At 37.1% G+C, this 13,086-nt stretch overlaps 1 protein-coding gene across 4 annotated transcripts in view; it reads left to right on the top strand.

Annotated features, from left to right (window-relative positions):
- YTHDC2 (YTH N6-methyladenosine RNA binding protein C2) overlaps window positions 1–13,086 on the top strand; it is an 81,042-nt gene that overhangs the window by 52,662 nt on the left and 15,294 nt on the right. For all 4 annotated transcript variants that reach the window (XM_032156648.2, XM_032156649.2, XM_058440605.1 and 1 more), the window contains 3 exons: window positions 9–214; window positions 574–769; window positions 12,966–13,075. In XM_032156648.2, coding sequence (XP_032012539.1) covers window positions 9–214; window positions 574–769; window positions 12,966–13,075 — 512 coding nt within the window. The remainder of the gene's footprint in view (window positions 1–8; window positions 215–573; window positions 770–12,965; window positions 13,076–13,086) is intronic.

Here is a 13,086-nt window from a genome sequence, read left to right as displayed (position 1 = left end):
CTCTCTAGGTTTTGTTAGAGCGCGAGGTGGTGGTGACATTCGAGATGTTAACACAAACTCTGAAAATTGGGCTGTCGTTAAAGCTGCATTGGTGGCAGGCATGTATCCTAATTTAGTCCACGTGGACAGAGAGAATCTAGTGTTGACAGGGCCAAAGGAGAAAAAAGTACGATTTCATCCTGCTTCAGTTCTCAGTCAGCCTCAATATAAAAAGGTAAAACATTTTGAATGCGCTTGGATTTTAACATGAAACTAATTTAGGTAGTTGACTTATCAATGAAAAATGCTCCAAATACCTTCCCGCTTTAAGAAATTAATTAGTTATATATATGTGTATATATATATATAACATTAAATATTGGACCAAAACTTATAAATTTTGGAGTTGGGAAAGGTAATGTGTTAAGTAATGAGTACTTTTGTACAAACTACATGAGCATTGGCTTGTTTTAATTTTTGCTTATGTACTAATACACATCATCGATTTCATTGAGAGACTTTTTACATTTTAAAAGTATTTCCAATAAACTAGATGACAAACACAATAATTTTTAAAATTTATTTTCTTAATAGATTCCTCCAGCCAACGGTCAAGCTGCAGCAATTAAGGCACTGCCCACAGATTGGCTTATTTATGATGAAATGACCAGAGCCCATAGAATAGCTAATATTAGATGTTGTTCAGCAGTGACGCCTGTCACTATATTGGTATTCTGTGGACCAGCTAGATTGGCAAGTAATGCTCTTCAGGAACCTTCATCCTTTAGAGGTAAATGTATTATGAAGGAAATAAAAGTCTATTTGAAATGAAATTTTTTTTTTTTTTACCAAATGAAATTATTTTACTAAACCAAATAATGAAATTATAAAGATTTATATAGTAGCAGCTCTATTTTGATATACTAAGACTAATTAGGAAATACTAAGGTATACTACTGTTGTTGAAATTTATTTATAAGGTAACTTGATGTTGATTTGTGCATTTTTTATTAATCTTGCTGTTGGGAAGAAATTTTTCTTTTCCACTTGAATTTAAATGATAGTTTAACATAGATAAAGGTAATTGTAAAAGAAAGAAGAGCCACCCATAATCTCATTTTTCTCATGCTAACACTTTTTAATGTTGTATTTTTCTACATGTTTATACATTTTAAATTATTTCACCCAAACTGTTATTTTATATTTTGTTATTTTCATTACAGAGATATCAGAAATATTTTTAGCATTTTATATTAATGACTGCAAAATAGTATATCACATTGAAGTGGCATAATGCATTTTTTTCTTTCAACTTTTATTTTAAGTTCAGGGGTACATGTGCAAGATGTGCAGGTTTGTTGCACAGGTAAACATGTGCCATGGTGGTTTGCTGCACAGATCATGCCATCATGTATCTATCAAGCCCAGTGTCCATTAGCTATTCTTCGTGATGTTCTCCCTCCCGTCTACCACACACCCCCAGCAGGCCCCAGTGTGTGTCGTTCCCCTCTCTGTGTCCATGTGTTCTCATCATTCAGCTCCCACTTATAAGTGAGAACATGCGGTGTTTGGTTTTCCATTCCTGCATTAGTTTGCTGAGGATACTGGCTTCCACCTCCAGCCATGTCCCTGCAAAGGACATGATCTAATTCCTTTTTATGGCTGCATAGTATCCCATGGTGTATATGTACCATATTTTCTTTATCTAGCCTATCATTGGTGGACATTTGGGTTGATTCCATGTCTTTACTATTGTGAATAGTGCTGCACTAAACCTACAAGTGTACTTATCTTTATAATAGAATTATTTATATTCCTTTGGGTATTTACCCAGAAATGGTATTTCTGCCTCTAGGTCTTTGAGGAATCACCATGCTCTCTCCCACAGTGGTTGAATTAATTTACACTAGTGTAATTTAATTACACGTAAAAGTGTTCCTTTTTCTCCACAACCTCACCAGCGTGTTGTTTTTTGACTTTTTAATAATAGCCATTCTGATCTCATTGTGGTTTTGAATTGCATTCCAGTAATGATCAGTGACGTTGAGCTTTTTTTTATATGTTTGTTGGCCACATGTACATCTTTTGAGAAGTGTCTGTTCATGTCCTTTGCCCACTTTTTAATGGGTTATTTTTTCTTGTAAATTTGCTTAAGTTCCTTGTAGACTCTGGGTATTAGACCTTTGTCAGATGGATAGATTGCAAAAATTTTCTCCCATTCTGTAGGTTGTCTGTTTCCTCTGATGATAGTTTCTTTTGCTGTGCACAAACTTTGGTTTAATTAGATCTCATTTGCCAATTTTTGCTTTTGTTGCAATTGCTTTTGTCATTTTTATCATGAAATCTTTGCCTGTGCCTATGTCCTGAATGGCATTGCCTAGATTTTCTTCTAGGGTTTTTATGGTTTAGAGTTTTACATTTAAGTCTTTAATCCATCTTGAGTTAATTTTTGTACAAGGTGTTAGGAAGGGGCCCAGTTTCAGTTTTCTGCATATAGCTAACCAGTTCTTTCAGCACCATTTGTTAAATAAGGAGTCCTTTCTTCATTGCTTGTTTTTGTCAGGTTTGTCGAAAATCAGATGGTTGTAGGTGTGTGGTCTTATTTCTGAGTTCTCTATTCTGTTCCGATGTTCTATACCAGTACCATGCTGTCTTGGCTACTGTAACCCTGTAGTATAGTTTGAAGTTGGGTAGCATGATGCCTCAGCTTTGTTCTTTTTGCTTAGGATTGTCTTGGCTATGTGGTCTCTTTTGGTTCCATATGAATTTTGAAATCATTTCTTCTAAGTCTGTGAAGACTGTCAGTATAATGGGAATAGCATTGAATCTGTAAATTTCTCTGGGCAATATGGCCATTTTCATGATATTGCTTGTTGCTATCCATGAACATGGAATGTTTTTCCATTTGTTTATGTCCTCTCTGATTTCTTTGAGCAGTGATACGTAGTTCTCCTTGAAGAGGTCCTTCACTTCCCTTATTAGCTGTATTCCTAGGTATTTTATTTTGTTTTATTTTATTTTATTTTATTTTATTTTATTTTATTTTATTTTTTATTTTATTTATTTTATTTTATTTATTTTATTTTATTTTATTTTATTTTATTTTATTTTATTTTATTTTATTTTATTTTATTTTATTTTATTTTATTTATTTTATTTTATTTTATGTTATCTTTTTGAGATGGAGTCTTGCTGTGTCACCCAGGCTGGAGTGCAGTGGTACAATCTCAGCTCACTGCAACCTCCGCCTCCTGGGTTCAAGCAGTTCTCCTGCCTGAGACTCCTGGGTAGCTGGGATTACAGGCACGTGCTACAATTCCTGGCTAATTTTTGTATTTTTACTAGAGACAGGGTTTCACCATGTTGGGCAGGGTGATCTTGAACTCCAGACCTCAAGGTGATCCATCTGCCTTCCTTGGCCTCACAAAGTGCTGCAATTACAGGCGTGAGCTATCATGCTTGGCCTTTTCTTATGTATTTTATTATTTTTGTAGCAATCGTGAATGTGAATTCATTCATGATTTGGCTCTCTGCTTGCCTGTTGTTGGTATATAGGAATGCTAGCAGTTTTTGCACATTGATTTTATATCCTGAGACTTTGCTGAAGTTGCTTATCAGCTTAAGAAGCTTTTGGACTGAGATGATGGGTCTTCTAGATGTATGATCATGTCAACTACAAACAAAGATAATTTGACTTCCTCTTTTCCTAATTGAATAATACGCTTTATTTCTTTATTTTGAGATGGAGTCTCACTCTGCCGCCCAGGTTAGAGTGCAGCGGTGTGATCTCAGCTCACTGCAACCTCTGCCTTCTGGGTTCAAGCAATTCTTCTGCCTCAGCCTCCAGAGTAGCTGGGATTACAGACGCCTGCCACCATACTCCACTAATTTTTTTTGTATTTTTAGTAGATTTAGCATTTCACCATATTGGCCAGGCAGGTCTCAAACTCCTGACTTCAAGCGATCCACCAGAGGTGGTGGAAGTTACTATCCATGAACATGGAATGTTTTTCCATTTGTTTATGTCCTCTCTGATTTCTTTGATTTCCTCGGCCTCCCAAAGTGCTGGGATTATAGACATGAGCCACTGCACCCACCCAGAGTGAATACTCTTCATTTTTTTCTCCGGCCTGATTTCCTTGGCCTGAACTTCCAATCCTGTGTTGAGTAAGAGTGATGAGAGAGGACATCGTTGTCCTATGACAGTTTTCAAGGGGAATGCTTCCTGCTTTTGCCCATTCAGTATGATATTGGCTGTGGGTTTGTCATAAATAGCTCTTATTATTTTGAGATATGTTCCTTCACTACCTAGTTTATTGAGTTTTTAACACGAAGGCATGTTGCATTTTATTGAAGGCCTTTTCTGCATCTGTTGAGATAATCATTTGGTTTTTGTCTTTAGATTTGTTTATGTGATGAATTATGTTTATTGATTTGCATATGTTGAACCAGTCTTGCATCCCAGGGATGAAGCCAACTTGATTGTGGTTGACAAGCCTTTAGATGTGCTGCTGTATTTGGTTTGCCCGTATTTTATTGAGAATTTTTGCATTGATATTCATCAGGGATATTGGCCTCAAGTTTTCTTTTTTTGTTGTATCTCTGTCAGGCTTTGGTATCAGTATGATGCTGGTCTTACAGAATGAGTTATGGAGGAGTCCCTCCTTTTCAGTTGTTTGGAATAGTTTCAAAAGAAAGGGTATCAGCTCTTCGTTGTACTTCTGGTAGAATTCAGCTGTAAATCCATCTGGTTGGGCTTTTTTTTGGTTGATAAGCTCTTTATTACTGCCTCAATTTCAGAACTTGTTGTTGGTCTATTGAGGGATTCAGCTTCTTTCTGGTTCAGTCTCAGGAGTATGTATGTGTCCAGGAATTTATCTCTTTCTTCTAGATTTTGTAGTTTATTTGCATAGAGGTGTTTATAGTATTCTTTGATGGTAGTTTGTATTCCTGTGGGGTCAGTGATGAGACCCCTCATATCATTTTTTGTTGTGTCTATTTGATTCTTCTCCCTTTTCTTCTTTATTAATCTACCTAGCAGTCTGTTTTACTGATTTTTAAAAAGAACCAGCTTTTTCATTTGCTGATTTTTTGGAGGGTTTTTCCTGTCTCTATCTCCTTCACTTCTGCTCTGATATTTGTTATTTCATGTCTTCTGCTAGCTTGGGTTTGTTTGCTCTTGGTTCTCTAACTTTTTAAATTGAGATGTTAGGTTGTTAACTTGAAGTCTTTGTAGCTTCTTGATGTGTTCATTTAGTGCTATGAATTTCCGTCTTAACACTACTTTAGCTATGTCCCAGAAATTGTGGTACATTGTCTCCTTGTTCTCTTAGTTTTAAAGAACTTCTTGATATCTGCCTTAATTTCGTTATTTACCCAAGAGTCATTCAGGAGCAGGTTGTTCAGTTTCCATGTAGTTGTGGGGTTTTGAGTGAATGTCTTAGTCTTGAGTTCTAATTTGATTGTGCTGTGGTCTGATAGACTGTTATGATGTTACTTCTTTTACATTTGCTGAGGAGTGTTTTACTTCCAATTATGTGATCAATTTTAGAATAAATGCCATGTGGCGATGAGAAGAATGTGTATTCTCTTGTTTTTGGGTAGAGAGTTCTGTAGATATCTATCAGGTCCACTTGATCCAGAGCTGAGTTCAGGTCCTGAACATCTTTGTTAATTTTCTGTCTTGAAGATCTGTCTAACGTTGTCCGTGGGGTGTTAAAGTCTCCCAGTATTATTGTATGGGAGTCTAAATCTCTTTGTAGGTCTCTAAGAACTTGTTTTATGAATCTGGGTGCTCCTGTATTAGGTTGCATATATATTTAGGATCATGAGTTCTTTTTGCTGAATTGAGCCCTCTACCACTGTGTAATGCCCTTCTTTGATCTTTATTGGTTTAAAGTCTGTTTTATCAGAAACTAGGATTGCAACCGCCTTTTCCTGTTTTCCATTTGCTTGGTAAATTTTCCTCCATCCCTTTCTTTTGAGCCTATGTGTGACTTTGCATGTGAGATGGGTCTCTTGAAGACAGCATGCTCATGGATCTTGGCTCTTTATCCAGTTTGGCATTCTGTGCCTTTTAATTGGGGCATTTACCCCATTTACCTTTAATGTTACTTTTAAGGTTATATATTATTATGTGTGAATTTGATTCTGTCATGATGCTAGCTGGTTATTTTGCAGACTTGTTTATGTGGTTGCTTCATAGTGTTACGGGTTTGCGTACTTCCGTGCGTTTTTGTAGTGGCTGGTAATGGATTTTCTCTTTCATATTTAGTGCTTCCTTAGGAGCTCTTGCAAGGCAGGCCTGGTGGTGACACATTCCCTCAGCATTTGCTTGTCTGAAAAGGATCTTATTTCTCCTTCACTTATGAAGCTTAGTTTGGCTGGATATGAAATTCTGGGTTGGAAATTCTTTTATTTAAGAGAGTGGAATATTGGCCCCCAATCTCTTCTGGCTTGTAGGGTTTCCTCTTAGAGGTCTACTGTTAGTGTGATGGACTTCCCTTTGTACATGACCTGGCCTTTCTCTCTGGCCGCCCTTAACATTTTTTCTTTCCTTTAGACCTTGGAGAATCTGATGATTTTTTTGTCTTGGGGTTGATCTTCTCATGGAGTATTATACTAGGGTTCTCTGGATTTCCTGAATTCGAATGTTGGCTTGTCTTGCTAGGTTAGGGAAGTTTTCCTGGATGATATCCTGAAGTATGTTTTCCAACTTGGTTCTATTCTCTTTTATCTTTCAGCTACCCCAGTCAGTTGTAGGTTCAGTCTCTTTATATAATCCCATATTTCTCTGAGGTTTTGTTCGTTTCTTATTCTTTTTTTCTCTGTTCTTGTCTGCCTGTTTTATGTCAGACAGACAGTCTTCAAGCTCTGAGATTCTTTCCTCCACTTGGTCTGTGCTGCTGTTGATACTTGTGATTGCATTGTGAAGTTCTCCTGTTGTGTTTTTCAGCTCCATCAGGTCGGTTATGTTCTTCTCTAAACTGGCTATTAGCTCCTGTATTGTTTTATCATAATTCTTAGCTTCTTTGTATTGGATTACAATATGCTTCTTTAGCTCACCAAAGTTTGTTATTACCCACCTTCTGAAGCCTACTTCTGTCATTTTAGCCATCTCAGCCTCAGCCCAGTTCTGTGCCGTTGCTAGAGAGGTATCACAATCATTTGGAGGAGAAGAGGCACTCTGACTTTTTGAGTTTTCAGCATCTCTGCATTATTTCTCAAGTTTGTGGGCTTATCTACCTTTGATCTTTGAGGATGCTGACCTTTGAATGAGGTTTTTGTGAAGTCTTTTCTGTTGATATTGTTGTTGTTTTCTGTTTGTTTTTCTTTTGGAGTCAGGCCACTCTTCCATAGGGCTGCTGCAGTTTGCTGGGGCTCCCCTCCAGACCTCAGTTGCCTCAGTTTTTCCTGTACCTGCAGGTATCACCAGTGAAGTCTGCAAAACAGCAAAGATGGAAGCCAGCTCCTTCCTCTGGAAGTTCTGTCCCGGGGGTTATTGACCTGTTGCTGGCCCACATGCATCTGTAGGAGGTGACTGGAAGCCCCTGTTCTGAGGTCTTACCCAGTCAGGAGGAATGAGATCAGGGACCTGTACAAAGAAGCAGTCTGGCTGCTTTTTGATACAGCAGGTGTGCTGCATTCGTAGGAACCTTCCTCATCCAGACCGCCTGTATAGCCATCAGGCTGGAGTGGCTGAGTCAAACAAACCACAAAGATAGCAGCCACCCCTCTCCCTGGGAACTCAGCCCCATCTCAGGTAGAACAACCCACTGCTGTTGGCTGGCTGGAATTCCAAGCCAGTAGGTCATAACTGGTGAGGTGCCATAGAAGTGGATCCCACAGAATGATGCTGCTTGGCTTCCTGGATTCAGCCCCCTTCCTAGGGATATGTACAAACAGATTTCCTGCCTTGCTAGGGATCCCAGGGCCAGAGTATGTAAAACTCCTACGTTTCTTTGTGTGCCTGAGTGGCTGCTCTGCTGACACTCCACACAGATCTGTGGCATGGGCTCACAAAGGGATCCTCTGATTCACAGGTTGCAAAGATCCATGGGAGAAATGTGGTTTCCCGGGAGGGGTCATATAATCACTCACTGCTTCCCTTGGCTGGGGGTGAGGGTTCCTTTTGCTCTGTGCTGCTCCTGGGTGGGCCGTTGGCTTCACCTACTTTTCTTCATTCTCCATGGGTTGATTTGTATGCCTAGTCTGTCCGAATGTGAGAATCTGGATATTTCAGTTGAAGGTGCTGAATTCATTGTGCCTTTTCATTCTTCTTTGTGAGTGCTGCAGACTGCAGCTGTTTCTAATAAGCCATCTTTGATTGATCCGCTGGCATAACACATTTAAAATGTGCCTTCATAGTTGGACATCTTGATGATTTCAAATTATTTGCTATTTAATGATTCAGCAAATATTTAGTACCTACTATATGTCAGGTACTGTGCTAGGCATTGAAGGTATAACAGTGTGTGTCTGTCCTTAGGAATTTACACAGTAGTGAGGGTAGACAGTAAAAAATAAATAATCTGCATGATACTATTAAGGAAATACAAAGAGGACCGCCTTAGGGGTGACCTACTTGAAAGAAAGCCTAGACAAGTTTTTCTGAGAAGACTTAAACTGAGACCTACAATATGAGAAGAGCCAGCCACATGAAAAGCAGAAATGTGCTGCAGGTAGAGAAAGAGGGAAAGCCCCAAGATTCTGTGCTAGGAAATGATCTAGGAATTGACAGAAAGGCTGTGTGATTGGAGTGCATTGGTCAATGGAAGAGGGCAATGATAAGGTTGAAAGGAAAGCGTGGACTTGTAGGCCATAGAAACGCAAAGAAAAGGAAACCATTAAAAGGTTTTAAGTAAGGAAATGACATGATGTGATATGTTCCAAAAGGTCATTTTGGCTACGGGGATGAATTACAGGAGTAATTACAAGAATAGAAGAGTGGAGTCAGGTAGGAGGCTTTTGCAGTGGTCTTCTAACAAGATGATCGCTCAGATAGGGTAGTGATTGCTGATATGAAGAGAAGTAGATATAAAATTATTTTGAAGGTACTAGTAACTGCTAGATTGAATGTGGGTAGTAAGGGAAAGGGAGGAGTCAATTCTCAGATTTTGGTTATAGTAGCTTGTCACTCATTTGAGATTCAGAAAACTGGAAGGAGCAAGTTGTGTAGGGGAGAAATTAAGCGTTCTTTTTAGACATGTTAAGTTTGAGATGGCTAAGACATTCTAAGTAAATTTTTTTTCAGGAAGCAGTTGGATATGCATTTCTGGAGCTCAGGGAAGATGTCTCGGCTAGCAATACAAATTTGGAAGTCATCAGCTTGTAAATGATATTTATAGACGTGAGAATGGATTTCCTAAAGAGAATGTATAAATTTGAGTAGTGGAAGAAAGAGTGATTCAGTGTTGGAGGCAAATCTGTTTCAAGAACGGAGTGGTTAGCTCTACTGAATGTGCTTTGAGAGACTGAGGGCATTAAGTTTGTATGAAGAGAGTAGAAATAGTATGATTGATAATTTATGAGATTATGGGGCATTGCTACTTTGACGTCTTCATCTGTGTGTCCTTTTGCTTTAATTCATTTAATATTTTCTTTGTGATAAAACTTTGAAGTGGGAATTACTTGATAAAAATGTATAGATGTTATTTATGGTTCTTCCTCCATACTCAACTGTATTAGCACCATTAAGAGTGAATTTCATGGCAACTATGCCATCATTTGGTGTTGGTTTTAAAGATAAAATATTTAAATATTCCTGGCCGGGCGCGGTGGCTCACACTTGTAATCCCAGCACTTTGGGAGGCCGAGGCGGGCGGATCATGAGGTCAGGAGATCGAGACCACAGTGAAACCCCGTCTCTACTAAAAATACAAAAAATTAGCCGGGCATGGTGGCAGGCGCCTGTAGTCCCAGCTACTCGGAGGCTGAGGCAGGAGAATGGCGTGAACCCTGGAGGCGGAGCTTGCAGTGAGCTGAGATTGCGCCACTGCACTCCAGCCTGGGCGACAGAGCGAGACTCTGTCTCAAAAAAATAAAAAAAGATTCCTTTATTTGCTCTTTTTATTTCTGTCAAAAAGAAATAACTCTCCATGCATTTCTTTATATTTCCCTTTAGTTGAGTTGTTTTTTCATCTTCTGCCCATTTATTTGGGTACTGATATTTTACTCAAAAATTTGAATGATAGCTTTATAATTTAAAGATATTATTAATCTTTTTTCTATCATGTTCAATTCAATGTATTATTCATTTTGGCGTTATGTATTTTGAATTCTGAGTTTTGATTGCTGTGTATTTAAACTGCATAATCTTTTCCTATGCTATTCACTTTCAAAGCTGAGAAAATTTCATCCCTCCGTTGATGTGATAAGTATTGTTTTTGTTTTCTATAATTTGATTTTTAATATTTTTTTAACCATGTTGAGTTGATTCTGGCCTAAAACAAAGATCTAAGTTTTTCCAAGTGCTTTCCCCTCATCTGTACAATTTATTAAATAGTTCTTATATATCCTCCTTTAGAAAGCTTGCATGATTGCATATTAAATTTGATATCTTTAACCTTTTTGTATACTCTATTCCTTTACATTACTGCCTTTATATTGCACCTTCTTGTTTAGTATTTTTATTTATCAATAAATTCTAATATCTGGTAGTAGAAGCTCTAGCTGTAACTCTTTACTGCCTTTCTGTTATTGAGCTATTTGATAATCTTACCTATTTTTTTAATAATGAATATTCATTAGTCATCTTCTTGTAATCCTTTTGCAAACAACAGTTCTTTTGTGTTTGTTTGAGACAGAGTCTTGGTCTGTCCCTCAGGCTGAAGTACAGTGGTGCAATTACAGCCTACTGCAATCTCTGTCTCCCAGGCTCAAGTGATCCTCCCACCTCAGTCTCTCGAGTAGCTGAGACTAAAGGCACACACCACCATGCCTGGCTAATGTTCATATTTTTTGTAGAGATGGGGTTTTGCCATGTTGCCCAGGCTGGTCTCAAACTCCTGAGCTCAAACAATCTGCTCACCTCGGCCTCCCAAAATGTTGGGATTACAGGCGTGAGCCACCGCACCTGGCCTCTTTTGTTTGCTAATTTAATGTTTCCATCCAGGAAATTTAGTATCTTTTAATTAGCCATGCTTATTTTAAATTTATCTTAAAAAATATATATTTTTGGTAACTTTTATAAAGGTTGGGGATATTCCCTAAGGTGTTTCTTAAGATTCTTTTGTTGCTGTTTTCAGTTGTCATGGTGAATGGATTCTCTTTGTGTAATTTTCTTGCTGAACTTTAGAAACATTATTGCAGACATAATATATTTTATGTACCTTGTTACTTTATTAAACTCATTAATCCTTTGGATTTTGTATTTATTGAATTATATTACCTTCAAGTGGTAATACTTCCATTTATTACCAAAATGTATTCCTTTTATTTCTTTCTGAGGATATTAGAAAACTGAATTAATGGTCCATTTTGTCTTATTGAATTTTAAAGTTTCAAATTCTAAAGTTATAGCATTGATTATAATGTTAATTTTAATAAAAGTGTCCCTTTTAAATAACGGAATAGGGTTTGTGTGTGTGTCTCTGTGCGTGTGTGTATGTGTTTTTGTTTTTAAGAGACAGGGTTTCACTCTGTTACTCCGGATGGAGTACAGTGGTGCAGTAGTCAGAGCTCACTGTAACCCTGAACTCCAAGGCTCAAGTGATCCTCCCACCTTAGCCTCCTGAGTAGCTGGGACCGTAGGCATGAGTCATCACACCTGGCATAGAAGGGTTTTCTTTGTTTTGTTTTGTTTTTTTGTGTATGTGTTAAGAATTTGTTGAATTTACTAAATAGCATTTGAGCATTTTGTTCATATAATCAGAAATTATTTAGCCTATTGATGTGGTGTGTAGATTTTCTTATGGAACTGTTATTTTGTTCTGAGAGTAAACCTTCCTTGGACTAAGTGTGATGTATTACATTGCTGGATATTTTTCTAACATTTTATTTAAAACTTATATTTATCTTCATTGGGGAGGCTGACCTGTAGGGTTTGTGTGGTGTGTGCTTGTACATATTCCGGTATGTAGGTTTTAGGTGTTAATCAGGTTTTGGGTTAGGTTTAGATTTGTCTCATTACAGGAATGGTCATTATTTGATTCCATGCAAAATTGAGAGACTTGTTGTTCTGGATTTCTTTGTTGATGTTCTTTAAGGATATCTCTGATTTCCTTAAATATATTTGTGTTCTTCTAGTTCCTCTACTTTCAGTTTTAGTAATTTTTGTGTAGAAAATAATTAATTTCTTTGAAGATTTCAAATTTATTATTTATACATACTGTATATTTTAACCTATATCAATTTCATATTTTATAATGCATTCTGTGTTTTTATAATCTCATTTTCACCTGATTTTTTAGATAGATTTTTGCGTTCTTCCTTTATTAAATTTACAGAGTGTTATCTATTAATCTTTTCAAAGAACTGGGTTATAGTTTTAATTACCATTTTGTCTTTCTAATTCATCTTTTTTTTATTTTCTATTTTCTTCTACTTTTCTTTGGGTTTTATGCTATTTTTCTTAGATATATTTAGCTGTATACTTTTTCTTTTTAAAACTGACCTGTGACTTTATAAGAGTATTGCTTTGGGCACCTTTCATAGTTCTTGATATGTAGTGTAGTCATTCCTTCCTTGAATTATGTTCTTTGTTTCTTTTTCATCCAGTTATTAAATATTGTGCTTCAAATTTTACATTCTTGTCTTTTTTTGTTTTGTTGCATTGTGATGAGAGATTATAGTCTTCAAATGGTCCCTTTTTTCCTTTTAAATAAATACTGAGATTTAATATATGATCTTTTGGGTTTGAAGGACTTCCCACAAAAATTGTTGTATGTCAGGAGGGTTTGTGTATATGAAGCGTATTTATTCTTCTTAGTTTTTTGCTATAATGTAAGAAGGTAAAAGTGATTTTTTTTTATTATGTACTTGGACAGCGGATGGCATTCCCAATGACAGTAGTGATAGTGAAATGGAGGACAAAACTACAGCTAATTTGGCAGCCTTGAAACTTGATGAGTGGCTCCATTTCAAACTGCAGCCGGAGGTAAGTTGCTT

The sequence above is a fragment of the Hylobates moloch genome, unplaced genomic scaffold (assembly GCF_009828535.3).
Source record: "Hylobates moloch isolate HMO894 unplaced genomic scaffold, HMol_V3 SCAFFOLD_6, whole genome shotgun sequence".
In the NCBI taxonomy this organism is placed as follows: Eukaryota; Metazoa; Chordata; class Mammalia; order Primates; family Hylobatidae; genus Hylobates; species Hylobates moloch.
The sequence above is the reverse complement of the archived record's forward strand: the minus strand, read 5'-3'. Positions and strand labels throughout refer to the sequence as shown.